General features: G+C 40.0%; 1 protein-coding gene across 3 annotated transcripts; it reads left to right on the top strand.

The window, feature by feature from the left end:
- The first annotated feature begins 3,257 nt into the window (after nt 1-3,257).
- LOC147334168 (butyrophilin-like protein 2) lies at nt 3,258-15,948 on the top strand. Of its 3 annotated transcripts, none has more exons than XM_086286735.1 (4): nt 3,258-3,331; nt 10,476-10,566; nt 14,598-14,957; nt 15,196-15,948. In XM_086286735.1, exons 2-4 carry the CDS (start codon nt 10,554-10,556, stop codon nt 15,378-15,380), a joined length of 558 nt encoding a protein of 185 aa, XP_086142861.1. In that variant the 5' UTR covers nt 3,258-3,331; nt 10,476-10,553; the 3' UTR covers nt 15,381-15,948. The 3 variants fall into 3 exon arrangements, with proteins under 3 accessions (XP_086142861.1, XP_086142860.1, XP_086142859.1); XM_086286734.1 differs by lacking the exon at nt 3,258-3,331 and adding an exon at nt 7,857-8,009; XM_086286733.1 differs by lacking the exons at nt 3,258-3,331; nt 10,476-10,566 and adding an exon at nt 11,119-11,419.
- The last annotated feature ends 464 nt before the right edge of the window (nt 15,949-16,412 follow it).

The following is a 16,412-nucleotide window of genomic DNA, read 5'->3' as shown; positions in this document are numbered from 1 at the left end:
AAAACACCAGTACCGAACAGTACAGTATGTATTGTGCATTTTCAGTTGCACTTTATCAGGAAGATATAAGTATAGAGAAGGTTTAACATGGTGAATGTTTGACTAGTGTTCATTACCCTGTCAATATTTATAGTCTCACACTCAGTGGTCTGACCTAAAGTAAAGAAATGAAGTGTTTTAGTGTGTGATAAAGTATAAATTGATAAACATGAGACTCAGTCTGGGCTTCCATCTGGATCACACTGCCTGAATCAGAGCTCCTCTTGTGAAACCTCTCAGTGAAGCTTGAAATAGTGGTGAATGACTTTTAAAGTTTTCCGCCATCTACTGGTGAAACCAAATCAAAACAAATCAAATTCAAATTTTATTTGTCACATACACAGTCATACACAGTATGATATGCAGTGAAATGCTTACACAACTGCTCGTGACCTAAAGAAAAAAGAAGAGGCTATGAATAAGATAGGAAATAAATATGAAAATTAAAAAGGGTAAATTTAACTAGGAAGGAAAAAATAAAATAAAATATAAAAATTAAAGTTAAAAATGAAATAACTGTACAACACAAATTAGAATGAAGGGTAAATTTAACTGGGAAAGAATAAGATAAATATATAAATTAAAGTTGAAAATAAAATAACTGTACAACAAAATACACAATACACAATATAGAAATATATAAGAATGTATGAAGAAATATATCCACATTTGTAAGTGTCTTGTGCAGTGCAAATATGCTTAAAGTGATTTAAGTGAAGAGGTGAAAACAACGTCCAGAATGTACAGTGTGTGTGTAAGAACTATATGTGTGGGTCAGTACTGTGTGGTGGTGTGATTGTGATTGAGAGACCGTATCGCCTGCAGGAAGAAGCTCCTCCTCAGTCTCTCTGTGTTGGTCTTCAGGGAGCGGAATCGCTTTCCTGACCTCAACAGAGAGAACAGTCTGTTGTTGGGATGGCTGAGGTCCTTCACAATCTTCCTGGCCTTGGTCCTGCTGTAGATTGAGTGCAAGTCAGGGAGCTCGGAACGGATGGTGCGCTCAGCTGATCGCACAACCCTCTGTAGAGCTCGTCTGTCCTGCATGGTGCTGTTCCTGAACCAGGTTAAGATGTTTCCCGTCAGGATGCTCTCTATGGTGCACGAGTAAAAGTTCCTGAGCACCTTGGAGGGCAGTACAGTTTAAACAGTTGACCATTAAACCAGTTTGCATTTTACTCAGTCTCTTAACAATTTCAGAAACTTTAAAAATGCCATGTTTCAATTCAGTTCTGTTAAAAGATCTCTGTGTGGCTGAAAATACTATATAAAGGTATAGATGGGAATCTAAATCTAAAGAGTTCACTGGATTTGACGGGTGGGTGTTAAGAGGCTACTGATACAAACGGGAGGATCTCATTTTTCTTGGCATCTTAGGATCCCCCAGATCAGGACGTTTAAATGTTAGTCCCACATAGCAAGCAGGTCTGGCCCAGATCTGGTATCAAGCTGGCACTTCTGACTAACTGGTGTCATGACAGAGTGTATGTCGACCAGATGTGGGCCAGGTCTGGCAATGATGGCACTGTTTATGTTCCTATTTACCTCCACTTAATCCAAAACCTAGTGAGGGTTTACTCATCTTTGCCAGTGGGTGGCTGTAACTCAGGAGGAAGCGCAGGTCACCTACTGATTGGAAGGTTAGTAGTTTAATCCCTGTTTCCTCCAGTCTGCATGTTAAGAATGTTATTGTATTTAGAAAGCACTCACTTTAGAGAAAGTGTATGTATAAGATTCTATATAAGAATCAGTCCATTCGCTGTCTGACTAGAGTCTCGGCATGTTGTGGCACATGTTGTTATTACATGGTTTGATTAAGGTACACATTAGGCCGAAATCCGGGGCCAGAGCTGAAACCTTTCTGGGCCTGCACAGGGCCAGCAGTGCGCATATAACTGGCCCATGGCTGCACACAACTTACATATGGCCCACATACCGCAAAGACTGACGGCCCTTTGGCGGCCCAGATCAGTTTCACCAGATGTAGTCCACTCATGAGGTTTTGCAGCACCCTCTGGTGGATTATTGAACCACTTCAGGACAGAGTCAGGAGGGAGCAATAGTCTGTGGTCACCATCTCCTAAACTAAATTTGTTTATAGTTTATTTATTTATTTATAAAGCACATTTAATTACAACAGTACGGAGCCCCGCAAGGGACATGGGGAAAAAAAAATTAAGACGGACTTTTGCAAGGTCTCGCAAAACAAACTCGGGATCTCGCAAAAGTTTTAGCCGCATTCTTCGGAGGCCGCCAGCTCGAAGCTGACCGGGAGGTCGAGGCACGATGTGCCGGGAGAGCGGTGTTCCTCCCGGCTGTAGTAGGTCTCGACCTCCCGTTAGCTTCGAGATGGTGGCTGTCAGACATCTCCGAAAATGTCGGAGCACTTTTGCAAATATGTGATGTCTTGTAAACCGAGCAGATATTTGAAGTTTACACAGCTACGTTCACGCCTCAAAATATCTTAAAAGTTTATTTTGTGACCAAGAAAGAGTAATATTACAAGTAGCTGCCGCCATTGTTGGAATTCAACTTTTGCGAGATCCCGAGTTAGTTTTGCGAGATCTCGCAAAAGTTCATCGTAATTCTTTTTTCTCCCATGTCCCTTGCGGGGCTCCGTACAACAGCAACTTTGACTAAAGTCCAAAAATGTACAAAAATACAAAATAACTAGTACCAAATAACTTATAATATTAGTACATAACAATAATACCAAATAACTCTTATATTGCATTAAAAGCCAGTGTATACAAATTTGTTTTAAGATGAGATTTAAAAAGATTGACAGTAGGAGCCTGTCTGATGTGTAGTGGCAGATTATTACACCATTTAGGCGCTATGATCCCGAACACTTAATCGCCTCTGTGAACCAGCCTAGACCTTGGCATGGCCAAAACCAAAAGATCATCTAGAGGGTGCATAAGACAGCAAAAGGTCAGACAAATACCGGAAGCCTGTCCATTCAGGCCTTTGTAATCAACAATAACATTGTAAAATCAATTCTGAAGTGAACAGGGAGCCAGTGAAGAGAGGCAAGCTCCTGGGAAATATGTCGGTGTCTTTTAGTTTGTGTCAAAGGATGAGCTGCAGCATTTTGAGGATCTAAGATTTGGAAGTGATGTAACAGTAAAAACCAGGAGATGGCAGTAGTGTAACATGTTTGGCTCGAAGCCGTCATTAAAACTGAAAGAAGAAGAAGAAGCGGCTATGATGCGGCTAGTTAGTTAGCCGTGGTAACTGCTGATAGTCATGGAGCTACTGGCTGCCTCTGATAATAATGGAGGAAATCGGGATGGTAAGCCAATTTCTATCTTAGCGCATTTGTGCTGCCATGTAGTGATGGGCAGATGAAGCCCCATGAAGCACTGAAGCTTTTCATCCAATTGGTTCACCCCAACGCGAAGCTTCATGAAGCTTCATTTGCTCTAGCAGGACACCTACTGGACGTAAAAATAATAGCTGGCATGAATTTGAAGAGTGTGGCATTTTGCACACAGCCTGTAAATGTCAACAACAAAAGGAGTGTGTAAAACATGTATATTGTAGTGATGGCAGTATACTGTGTATATTTATACTGGCAGTATGGGAAATGATTATTTGGAAATGCTTGAAATGGAAATGATCATTTACTGTGAGGTGAGGTGTGGTTGGGGTGTGGACAGTGGTTGTGCTTTTGTAACGTTGAGGTATGGACAGCTACACACTGAGGCTTTGAGCCTCAGTCCTGCCTGTTCACATTTTATTCTGTAAAAACTAAATTTTCACTGCTTTTATGACCTTTTTAGTGGGGAGAACATAGCTAGGATTTAATGATTTAACAAATCTTTTGAATCCTTTGTCCTCCACAATGCTAAATGGCTGGGAGTCCTCAATCACCATGCTAACCAGGTCTTCATCTATTTGAGATTGTTCTCCTGAGGAAAGACAATAAAGATAAAGCACAAATATAAATATCACATAGGTAACTTATAACAGTTGTATAATATTGTTATATCATTTAGTAACATTACTGCATCCTATATTATCATTGCATTTGATGGCTCACCTGGTCTTGCTCCACGATCGGTGTCCCCCTTATTCTCATGCAAAGCTCTGTAGTGCCTAAGCATGGATGAGGTGTTGTTGTTATATCCCAGCTCCCTGGCACATAGCAAACACTTCACCTTGTACAAAAGTCAAGACAGCTCAACATAAATTGTATTGCACCATCAGTATCATGAAAATACATCTTCTGTAGAAATTTACATACCTTGTTGGGAGGAATAAGATCAAAATGTTCCCACACAGGGGAGGACATCCTCCTCTTCTTAGCTGGCTCCATTCTCTCCTGACTTTCTCTCCTCACTCTCATAAACCTCCAAACGGTCTCCAAACTCTCACTAACCGCAACTCTCCATCAAACACCCACATTTTTGAATGAAGTCTGAGGGGTTTATATCGCTGTCATAGCTCGCGGCAAAGTTCGAACCACTTCATGAACCAGTCACGTGGTACAGCCGGGCAGCGAGGCTTCGGACGTCATCATTTTCAGCTCCTCCCATAAATGAAGCAAGCCTCGATACGCGCTTCGCGGAAACGCCCCCTCCATTACTCGACACACGCTCCGAAGCCTCGATACAGAACGTCCCATCACTACTGCCATGTGTTTTTGTGGTCTTCTTTGGGGCTTTTTCAGTGAATTTTGGTCCGAGTGTAGTGACACTTCAGAATCGGTGATAGCTCTGGAGGATAAAAAGCCTTTCTTTGAAGTCTATGAAGTCTGGAGAATTTCTGGTTCGATTTGTTTGTTTTGCGGACTTTTGTGCATTTGCATGACTGCTCTTTTAATCATAGTTTGTTTTCTTTGTGTTTGGTGGTTGTAGAAATGGTTTATATGGAATGTTAGCTGATATTCAGAGGTTTCCGTGGACAACACACATGTTGGAACTTAAATTTCTGACCCCTTTCATAACCAATTAAACGGGATCTCCTCCCCCTTGCCTCCGTTTTTGGGAGCGGTGCTAAAGGCTTAAGACTGTGCAGGTTAACATGAGGAGGTGCTAGGATTGCTACTTGGTCCAAAAATTGTCACTTTTGTTTCGTTTTCATTAAAATATAGAAAGTTACAGGCTATCCAGGATTTAACTTCACTCAGACACTGAAGTAAGGGGTCTAGTGGAGCAGGACAGCTTCTCTTCAGTTGAATATAGATCTGAGTGTCATCAGCAGAGATGGGCAGTAACGCGTTACTTGTAACGCGTTACTGTAATCTGATTACTTTTTTCAAGTAACCAGTAAAGTAAGGGATTACTATTGCAAAAACGGTAATTAGATTACCGTTACTTTCCCGTAGGAACGCTACGTTACTGCGTTACTAAAACCGTGATTTTTATGTGAGAATGTCTCACGACAGTGACATAAGCGAGTGCGCCGTTAGTGACAACAGCTGTGTGCAGATCAACAATGGATCACATATCGATTGTGGGAGAGAGTATGAGCATGCAGCGTTTAAAGCGTGGAAGTACTGACCTTACTTTGAGTTTGATTCCATAAAAAGTGACAAAAACATTAGCGTCCATCGTGCGTGGGAAGAAAACTTCTTTTTACAGCGAAAAAAACCCCTAAACTTCCAAGCAAGCACCGAGTGCGCAACGACGTAATGGGAAATTCACAGAGAAACTCGCGGATTCTTCCATTGACCGCGGCACACCTGCACCAGGGTAAACATCCATCTGCTATACAGGTGAAAATAGAGCAACAGGACCGCTGAGTCTTTGATTTTATTTATTTTCTGCTGTGTTTTACTTCCATCTATTTGAAAGAGTGAGTGAAAACACAAAAAATATTTTATTTTATGTGCTGGAATGTGCAGAAAATAGGTTTAAATGTTAAACTAATTTATTCAAGTCAGAGAATGTTGCATATAATTAAATTTTTGCTTGATGCATAAAGTTAAAAGATTAAAACTGATAAAACAAGTTTTAAAAAGAGACTTTTCCATTTGATTACATTTTGTATGATGGATTATGTAGAAAAAGTAGAATTGGGCTGAAAGATCTATCGCTTTATCACTTCTTCAGGTTGTAAATCGTGTTTTTAAAAAGTAACTAAGTAATTAATTACTTTTAAAAAATAAGTAATCAGTAACGTAACGGGATTACTTTTTGGGGAAGTAATCAGTAATTAGTTACTGATTACTTTTTTCAAGTAACTTGACCAACACTGGTCACCACCCACAAAAAAGCTTGATTTACATAGCAAATAAAAGTTGGTCTAATAACAACGAAATGTGAAGTAATAATTCAGTAGCTCTGCTCTGCTGATAGCAAAGACAGATGTGTTTTAAAACTTTTAATTTATTTGTGCAACTGAGTCATGTCAGTTTGTTGGTTGTGGTTTTCTATCATCCATCAGGGGGCGCTGCAGCTCCCTCAGCATCCTCAGCACTTTACTATGAAATCAACAGTGTTTGGCCTTTATGTCCAGAGATGATTCAAAGTGTTTACGGACTAAACAGTTTATTTTCTGTTGTTGTTTTACTGCAAGCATAAAGAAACAATGTGACCTTGTGACGTTGCTTCTTGGTCACACTTTGCTCCTCATCTCTTCTCTCCTGTCCTGCTGTCTTTTAACTAATCATGCTGACGTGTTTCGGTGGAGGAATAATAAACTGGAAAAGAAGGAAAATTTTCATTATCAGTATCTGGTTAATATCCAATTAATCATTTAGTCCTTGATGAATTTACTTTTACTGAAGCTCATATGATGATATGCACTGACACACCCAGAGTCCAGCTGTACCAACAACAAACAAACACTGAACCAGTCTGACCAGGATATACAAAACTGTGGCTTTCCTGAAATGTGACACTCTTTATGTGACTCACTTCACCACAACCACAAAACTGTGTTTAGAGATTCCTTCAGATCTTTATAGAGGAAATGTCAACATTCAGAATACTTGGAAACAGAGTTTAACAAAGATTTTTAGCCCTGAGTATGTATATCCTGAACTATATGTATGAGGGCACAAAATGATAAACATATTTAACCAACACTGCTGTTTAGTGCAAGGGTATGTAATTCCCAATATATATGTAGTATTTAAAAACCTTTAATAAATGATTGTACAAATATCCTCAGCTGATTCTGAAGTGGTCAGGTGGGAGGTGCTGTCACAGATTTTCTGTCTGTGAGAACTTATTTACACAAACTTTGTACAGATGAAAGTAACAACACTGTTACATTCAACACTGTTGAGTAAAAGAGAAAGTAGTTACATTTGACTGCTCCTGGTCACATGACGACCCCACAGCAGTTAGTGCCCCTTATTTTGATTTACAGAGTTTTACACCCGGTGCCCTTCCTGACAGTCCAACAGTGATTTGTGTCTCCAGCTGGAATCAAACCAGCAACCTTTACGTTAATCAGTACACTCTGGAGGTACAACAGTATATTTTAGAATAATTCCTTTGACATTTTCTGTAATGTGTGTGTTTAATATTAACTGTTCTTCTTTTATTTATGTTCTCTTATTAGTGTCTATATTTATTGGATACAAAAACTCCTTTGACTTTTATTATTATCATTTTGTCATGAGACCCTTCATTCATCATTTATCTCAACTCTAAACACACAGACAGTCTACAAAGTCTACACATCCACCTGTGCCAGAGAATTAACTTCCTGTTGCTGTTACCTCTCTGCTACTTTAGGTGTGTTTGTGGTATTTGTTTGTCAAATACACGGCTCAGATCCAGTCAGCTGAGTCAGTCCGGGAATGCTATGAAGTCAAACTGGTCTAAGGTGTGTCGTATTAAACAGCTGACAAGGAAATACAGGTTAGATTGTTCACTGGGGCTGTTTAGTGCAGCCAGAGACCAAATCGTCAAAGTTTGTTTCCTTTCTTTTTTCTATTTGCTCTCAGTGGATAATTTTTCCATCCTGATGATCAGAAGAGTGTTTGAGGGTTTCAGAGATCCTTCAGAACAACAGTAAGTGTTTAAAACGACGTCTTTCAGTCTTTTAGGTAATCTGACAGGTTGATGAAGTCTGTGAGCTTCAGTGGATTAACAGATTGTTCATGTTAATCCATCTGAACCAGGATTAAAGCTTCACTTTCCTGGTTACAGATGAATGTCATGTGGAGTTAGTGTGAAGCATCTGATTTACTGTTGGCTGGTTTCATCTGTGAAAACACATCATATGAAATTATTTCAATGTGTTTTAATTCAAAGCTGTCAGACTTTATCTGACACAATATAAAGAAGAAAATCAACTCAATGACAAACAGGAAATGTAGTGAGGGCACTATTTATGTTGGAGATTCTGACATGATCCCTGATTCAGCTCCTGGGATTTTGAGTTGTCTTGAAGATTTCTCTTTCAGTCTTTTCTGTTTGGTTTCTGTTTTTGATTTTTATTTGGCTCAATTTTAATTGCTTTATTGTTCTAATAGTGGGGTGTATTTCTGACAATACTGAGTGTTTGTTCCTTTGTAGTTTTCATAGGACTGAGTTTCAGGCTTTCTACTCCATGTTTGGCTTCCAGTTTGGCTTCATTGTTGCTGTTTTTATGGTGACTTTCTGCTTTCTGTTTTGTTTGTCTTTTGTATCTTTTAGGATTTTATTTGGGCTTTTGGAATTTATACGATTTGTTTGGGAGGAATAATTTACTTTGTTTTCTTGTGTGTTTTAGTGTTAATATAACTACTTTTTGGATTATTCCTTTTTTTTAAAATTTGAGATACACCAAATCATACAAAAGACTCAACATTATGTCTGAGATTTGTTTTGAAATGTTTTCATTTTGTATTTGTTGTTTGGTCGAGGTGTAAAACAGACTATATGGAAAGCTACTGCTCACCATTTAAAGGAATGCTCATTTCAGAATCAGAATCAGAATGGGTTTTATTGCCAAATGTTGAGCAGGTTTACAACATTAGGAAATTGCTGCGGCACTTAGTGCAAACATACTGTCAGACAACACTTAAATGAACATAAAAATACGAATTAAAAGTGCTAAGTAGATGGATATATACATGAGTGCAGGTGGTGATCAGTGCCAAACATGGAATGATGCAGTGAACACAGCGTAGGGTCATGTGTTAGTGGTGGGAACAGTCATACGGTTATTGTTCATGAGTCCAACAGCAGAGGGGAAGAAACTGTTCTTATGGCGAGAGGTTCTGGTGCGAATGGACCGGAGCCTCCTGCCTGAGGGGAGCAGGTCAAACAGACTGTGTCCAGGGTGAGAAGGGTCAGCTGAGATCCGAGCTGCACGCCCCAGTGTCCTGGAGGTGTACAGGTCCTGCAGAGATGGGAGTCTGCAGCCAATCACCTTCTCAGCAGAGCGCACAACACGCTGCAGTCTCTGTTTGTCCCTGATAGGGGCTCCAGCGTACCACACGGTGATGGAGGAGGTGAGGATGGACTCGATGATTGCAGTGTAGAATTGCATCATCGTCCGTGTTGGCAGGTTGAATTTCTTCAGCTGCCTCAGGAAGTACATCCTCTGCTGGGCTTCCTTTGCTGCTGTTGTGGAAATTTTAACAATAACCTGCAACACACCCAGTGAGCTTGATTTGAAGTGGGTTTAATAAACACATTGCAATGTGGAGAAAACGTTCAGGTCAAACACCAAACAGTTTTCTGAGGAAAGACACCGCCCATGAACAATTTTATACCTTCCCAAACACTGTCAAATAAAGAACGTTCCACAGCACATCATTTATCTCTATACCTTCAGTCCAACTCATCCTTGACTCCCCCCCAATCCAAGGAAAGTTATGACCACCCGTCACCTCCCTACAAGCAGGATCCCTGTAGACCTTCAACTTCATAACAGGGCCCCTACCTAAACATCCGCATCCCTCGATAAGCAAAAGGAGTCTCACTATCTATTTAATGTCTCCCTTACAATGGTCTCACTGTGTGTGCAGAGCACAAGGCCCCTCTGTAGTGAACATGCATACAACTAAGTGAGAAAGTGAAATTACTAGAACTAATGTGATATGATTAAATATGTGATTAATACACAAGAAAGGAAATCTGCCACCACACTGCAGAGCTTACTCCACTCTCCAGGTTTTGATCATAGTTAAGAATGTTTTCCCAGGATAGTTTTCAAAATTTGAAGCTGATTTGGGTTCAGTGGGTCACTTTTCTCATATGTGTCTATTTTCTTTCTGCAGCCCATGTTTGATACACCCATGTGACTGATGTTGATTTGTCACATGAGGCTATCATGTGAATTTCTAGCTAATGTCCAGCCAGATCATCTTTGGGCTGCAATTTGTTGCTTTCCTCTCAGCTGATGCTGCCAAAACATTTATAGACGTGTCTGCATTTCTGTCATTCCTGTCATGTGTTCGTGCTGCAAAAGTCAATCAAGTTTAAGTTGCAGTAATTCGGCATCTATCTAGCTCTAATGTAGAGTAACTTTAGTTTTGTTTTTTTCAGTGATGGGTCTGATCCTATGACAACTGGGATAGGCCCCGCCTGCGACCCTGATAAGGACAGGCTGAAGAGAATGGATGCATGGAAGTGACAGGTAATTTCAAAGTAAATGTTTCAAACATCTCAACAAATATCAGAAAACACTGTTTCAGGGATGGACTGTTTCTCATGGAGCGAAACTCAGTGAGAAAAGATGTAAGAAAGAGAACAGGAGAGATTAACGATTATTCTTCTCAAAACTAAGGACTGCTTAGGCATTGCTGTTTAATAAACTAGTGCTATGTTACTTTTCATTACTTTTTCAATATTTTCAAATTTTAAAAAATGGACCAAGCTATCAGATAACCAAACTCTCAGCGAAAGCTAGCCTACTCTTTGCTCAGCTTTCATATCTGAGTGTTTGGATTTTATCGAATTTTATCTGCAGTTCACTGAAATCAAAGTTTCTCTGTGACTTTCAGAAGTTAAACCCCAGTTCCCCATCATCAGATCAGTAAATAAAAACCCAATAATACGAATCTCTGGAACCCAAATCAACCTGACATGACTGCGTCAAATAGCAATTTTTCTGCAGTTTTCTCCTGAACGGCAGGCGTCACCACTTAGATAAAAACTCTGCATCAGCTCTTTTATTCCAGTAGAAAAAGTGAAGACAGGAAGTAGAGAACTGTTTTTTGTTTTTGCCTTCGTTTCTTTTAATTTCTTTCTCGTCTCGAGCTGTTGCGGCCTCTCCGTGATTATAATATATTATAAAATATAGATATAATTGAAAACTATCAAAAAAAAAAGAAATGATCGTACACTCTGTCTCCAAGCCACGGATGTGACGTCCGCTAATGTTTGGGTGGAAGTGTTAGCTAGCTAGGCTGCGGAAATGTCTCGCCGAACGTCTTTTTTGTTTTTCTCCACTTTGCTGTTTGTCGGTCTCTTCGTGTTTGTCTCTGCAGGTGAGATTTAACTATGAGAACCCAAAATCACTTTCGCTCTGACATAAAAACTAAGATGGATTATGAATTATTTTTATGTAACCCAGTAACGAGTTACAGTACGAAATTCAGCTTTCAAATACCACCTGTGAAAATCCCCAATAATCCTGAATTCACCATCCAAGATGGCAGCAGTGCCTGTAAACATTAGTAAAAGCTTAAAATTTAAAATCCTGTTACGCTTATTTAATCTGAGAGGTCTGATGGAGGTTGTACTGTGACGTCACTCCTGAGCTAACTACCTTCCAGTACGAGTCAGAAAAGAAAATTAAACACTATTTATGTTGCTTCTAGCTAACTGGAGTCCATGGATGTGGATGGACACCAACGACCTGTTACATGCTGGAGATCTCACTGATTTGTTATTCTGTTATTCGGTTTTCTATCTGTAGCTAGCTGTACAGCACAATGCTAACACAATAGCACAAAAGTGAAAGTACAGATTACACGTTTTGGGTTTGATACTGTTTGTGTGCACTGCCTCATTTTGTACTTCTATTTGAAAGTAATTCTGACTAAGAAGCAGAATTTGCTGACTTCCCATTTCGGATGGAAGACGCTACTGATCTGCACTGCTACTGTTTGTGAATTGTTAAATACGCTTCACTCTGAGAACTTGGTCTTGTACTGCAGAGTTCAACATATAGAGGGCAGTGTTCCCAACTCCTCAGTAATCAAATTCGCTATTGGTTGTCCTAAAAGTCGCTAGAAGTCGCTTAATGACATCATCACCTAATGTGCATATTTGGTCATGCTAATGTAATTGTAACCTACGTTGTTGGAGACAGAAATAATGGAAGAGACATAAAGTGAGTAAAAAACATCCAAAAGGCAGTTAGAATTATTTAACTACAAATTACATTTCTTTTAGCAATTATTGTTTTTTTAATGTCACAATTCCAACCCTGCTCCACACTGGCAACAGTGACCCGAAATTGGCACTCTGGGGGAGTTACTTTGTGTGTGTGTGTGCGTGTGTGTGTGTGTGTGTGTGTGTGTGTGTGTGTGTGTGTGTTCATTAGTTATAAGTTGGCAACACTGATAGAGGGTGTCTTTAAGTTATCTAGATTCATGTACCCAAATACTGTTGATCAGATAGACAAGTAGCATTTTCCTTGTGTGGTCATGAAACAGTCGCCCTAAACTACTCCAGGATGCACTTACATGTTCACATGAAACAGATGTGTTGGCAACATCAAAAAGTCACAGTGATTAGTGTAACAGCAGCTGATTGTGCAAAGGAAGGATAAACTATACAAGGTCATTAAACATATGTAGAGGTTATACATAAAATCTGCTGTAGATAATCAGATGTAGAGGAAAGGCTCTGTACTGTAGTTCAGTGTAAAACGTGCTGTATAAATGTGTGCACGTTTTGGTCAGTGAGACTGGAGAAGAGCTGTTAATAAAATGTATCCTATTTAAAGGAAGGAAGAAAAGCTCACAAACACTTATTGTGTGAGTTTTAATTCCACAGTTTTATCAGTAAGACACGTGAATATGATGGATTATAGTTGAGGCTGGTCTGCTACCTGGATGCTTATCTGTTCAAAGTTATTCATGAGTCAGAATAAGATGCTGGACGTCTATTGACCCTAAAGGACACCATCCGCTCAAAAATAGCAACAGTTGTGTCTAAGACTTTATATTGATTATAGGAATATTGATGATAATGCTGGACGATTGCTCAGTCAGTAAGTGGTTATTTCATAGCTGTTTAACTACACGTCTGTAGTACAGAAAACCCCAAATTAACCCTGAAGTTACCGGAGCATGAGGATATCTAGATTTTTTGCACTGAACATGCCTCGTTTGTCAGTGTCGTCTGTATCTCTCCAGAGCCTTACAAATGAACCACAACTCAAGTTCTTGTGTGTGGTTGCACAAATGTGCTTGTGATTAATATCCTTCAGTGTTTAATCACGACAGCTCTGCTCAGCAGGTGGTGGCATCACCTCTGAATAGAGGCAGCTGCTGCAGCTGCTGCAGTGGCATCTGAAGCTGCCACTCTAATGCTGCTTTTATGCTTCAGTGCAGTAATATGAAGGCAGACGGACGGCTCATCTACCTGCACAGTGTTTGATGTTGATGGAGGCAGTGTATGTGGTACAACCGGTCTGTGGGAAAATCTTCCTTATGCTGTTTGTTGACCTTCAGCCAACCACAGAGAAGAGTCAAATTATAACACACAAAGAGCTGAAGTGAAAACTAGTGTCCACTGCAGCCACTCTGTGCTTTTCATGCTTTGTTTTTATATCTCTTTTATATCCCTCTCTTCACCCAATCAGCATTGAGCCAACTCATAGCTCATCCTCGTCCATTGATGTGCATTTGGCATTTTAGAGAACCAAACAGGAAACATGTTTGGTACTCTTCTGCATTTGCTTTCCAAACAGCAACAGACAGGAGATTAGTGGCTTAAAGTTTCTGCTTCACCAGTAACATCAGATCTCAGACCACATTGTGGAGAAATGCAAAAGTAATGTAGCCATAACTCTAACTAATTGCTGTTTCCATCGAGTCATTAAATCAAAATTATAATGCAATTAAGACAAGCTCCTGTTTTTTATGCTGCTGTGAAGGTGGCACATGGGTGAGCGGAGTCTGTATAAACTTAACATCTGTTTCTGTAATCCAGCTGTGACAGAGACAGAAGTGTAATGTGTGTGTCAGTGTGATGTGTTGTAGTTTCAGGAGTCAGTATGCAGCTACAAAGCTTCTTGTTCAGTGTATACAAACAGCTGTAGCTACATAAAGGCAGCATGCAGAGACTCAGTGTCTTATAATGAGAGGCTGCTTTCTCTCACACATTATGTTCACTTATTATCACCACATGTTTTTGTTTTGTGAAGCTGCAGGAAATGTGGAGTCTTTCCAGAAAGATTTCATGCTTAAAGCATTTCTGAGAACTCCAGTGCACCAAACACTTATAACAGCAGTCTCAGTTTAAAATTAGCTCTTTATTTATTGTAGGTAGGTAACAAAGTAAAACACTCTTCCATTAGAACATACTTTTAAAGCAGCGTCAGTGAAAAATGAGGTTTGACACAAGTGACCTTCACTCTGATTGGCTGCTTTAGAGGTGAGTGGTTGTATTTTGACCTTTAACCTCTCAACTCTGTGTTGTTCCCTCTTTCAGATCAGAAAAACATCACAGCTGAGTCTGGACAGGACATCACTTTGACATGTCGAGCTCCAAACAAGAACAACATTATTGTTCTAGAGTGGAGCAGAGCTGACCTGGGAGAGAAATATGTGCTTGTGTTCCGGGATGAGCGTTTCTATCCAGAACAACAGCATCCATCTTTTAAGAACCGGGTGGATCTGCAGGACAGACAGATGAAGGATGGAGACGTGTCTTTGATTCTGAAGGATGTGACGAGTAATGACACTGGAACATACGAGTGTCGTGTCGTCCAGAGAGGAGCAAAGCGCAGGAAGAGAGCTGTTTTAGATGTTGATCCCATCAGCATCATCACACTGAGAGTCGTTCCTCCAGGTGAGTGAGTAGAGTTGAGTGTGTGTGTGATCAGAGGTGAAGCTGCTTCCTGGTTGTTGATGTTTGTTTCTAAAGATGTTGTTGATGAGACTTTGTAGAAAGCAGCTGGTCTGAGTGATGTGATCAGAGTGCAGTAGATAATGTCTGACAGCAGTTTGAAGAGGAAATGGATTCTGTTCTGTTCTTCACTCATCACCTACCTGACAGCTGACACCTCACACCTGTTTCTCACCTGCAGGTCAGACAGGAGGACACACAGAGGATGGAGGGAAGGAGGATGGACCTGTTGGACTGATAGTTGGTCTGTCAGTTTCTGCTGTGCTTCTTGTTGCTGCTGTTGTTGGTTTTTTGATCTACAGAAAACATAAACAACAACAGAGTCAGGATTCACACCAGCCTCCTGTTGAATTTCAGCCTGTTTGAAATGTCAGCTTAACTGTGATGTTTTTGCTTTGCTTTCAGTTGTGTCACTGAAAATGTGGAAAGACAGAAATCAGTAATATTAAACATTTAGCAGGTACCTGTCAGACACGTCCAGATTTTGCATTTAATTTACATTTTTCATCAGAAAAGAGGAGAAAGTTGATTGGAATATAAACAGTATTTGTCTGATATTACTCAGGATCCTTTGACCACATGTTGCTGGTGTTTGACTCGTTTTAAATGTAATTTCATTCAAATGAAACCAAAGAAAAAAACATTTCTATGTAGCTGCAGGTCCAACATTTCCTCCCTTTGACCTGGAACGATTCAGCTTTATTGAACATTACCTTCCATGAAGGAGACACTTCAGTCTGTTACTTTCCTTTATATATTTTCCTGACAAAGATCCACATGTGTTAGTACTTAATGTGTGTTTTGTTTGTTTGTTTTATTCCAACATTTCCTGTGGCTGTACTTTGTTTTTAATCAGAAGCTCTGACTTCCTGAAACTGTTGATGCAGATTTTGTCACCTTGAATGGATCCAAAATAAATATAACCATGTGTAAACTGTTTCTGCTTCTCATAATTACAGACCTGCCTCTCAGAGGTAGTGGATATTATAACGTAATCATTGGACAACTGGTCAATTACATTACTCTGTATTCTTCCTCCCTGTTACATTGATAAAACTGCCTATTTTTTGATCAACTACCTATACAGTGCAGGCTAACCTGGAGGTTAGCAGCTCACAATATGACCTCACATTTCATAGTCCGGCTACTTCACCAGAACACAACATAGACACAGTAGTCCTGATGCTCAATCAAGAGTGATTCTGTTCATCTGGACATTTTCAGTGGGAGAAACGTTTTGTCACTCATCCAACTTCAGTCTCAGCTGAGTCAGAAATCAGGAAGGTTCTGGTACAGATGGACCGGAGCCTCCTGCCTGAAGGGAGCAAATCAAGCATTCTGTGTCCAGCTGACTGCAGGTTTTCCCAACCTTATAAACAGTACTTTTGCACAATGACT

The sequence above is a fragment of the Aulonocara sp. 'chitande type north' Nkhata Bay genome, linkage group LG3, assembly GCF_057382095.1.
Source record: "Aulonocara sp. 'chitande type north' Nkhata Bay isolate Kocher_YH1m ecotype deep benthic linkage group LG3, A_spYH_male_GT1.1, whole genome shotgun sequence".
Classification (NCBI taxonomy): domain Eukaryota; kingdom Metazoa; phylum Chordata; class Actinopteri; order Cichliformes; family Cichlidae; genus Aulonocara; species Aulonocara sp. 'chitande type north' Nkhata Bay.
Note: the sequence above shows the minus strand (reverse complement) of the source record. Positions and strands in the feature narration are given on the sequence as shown.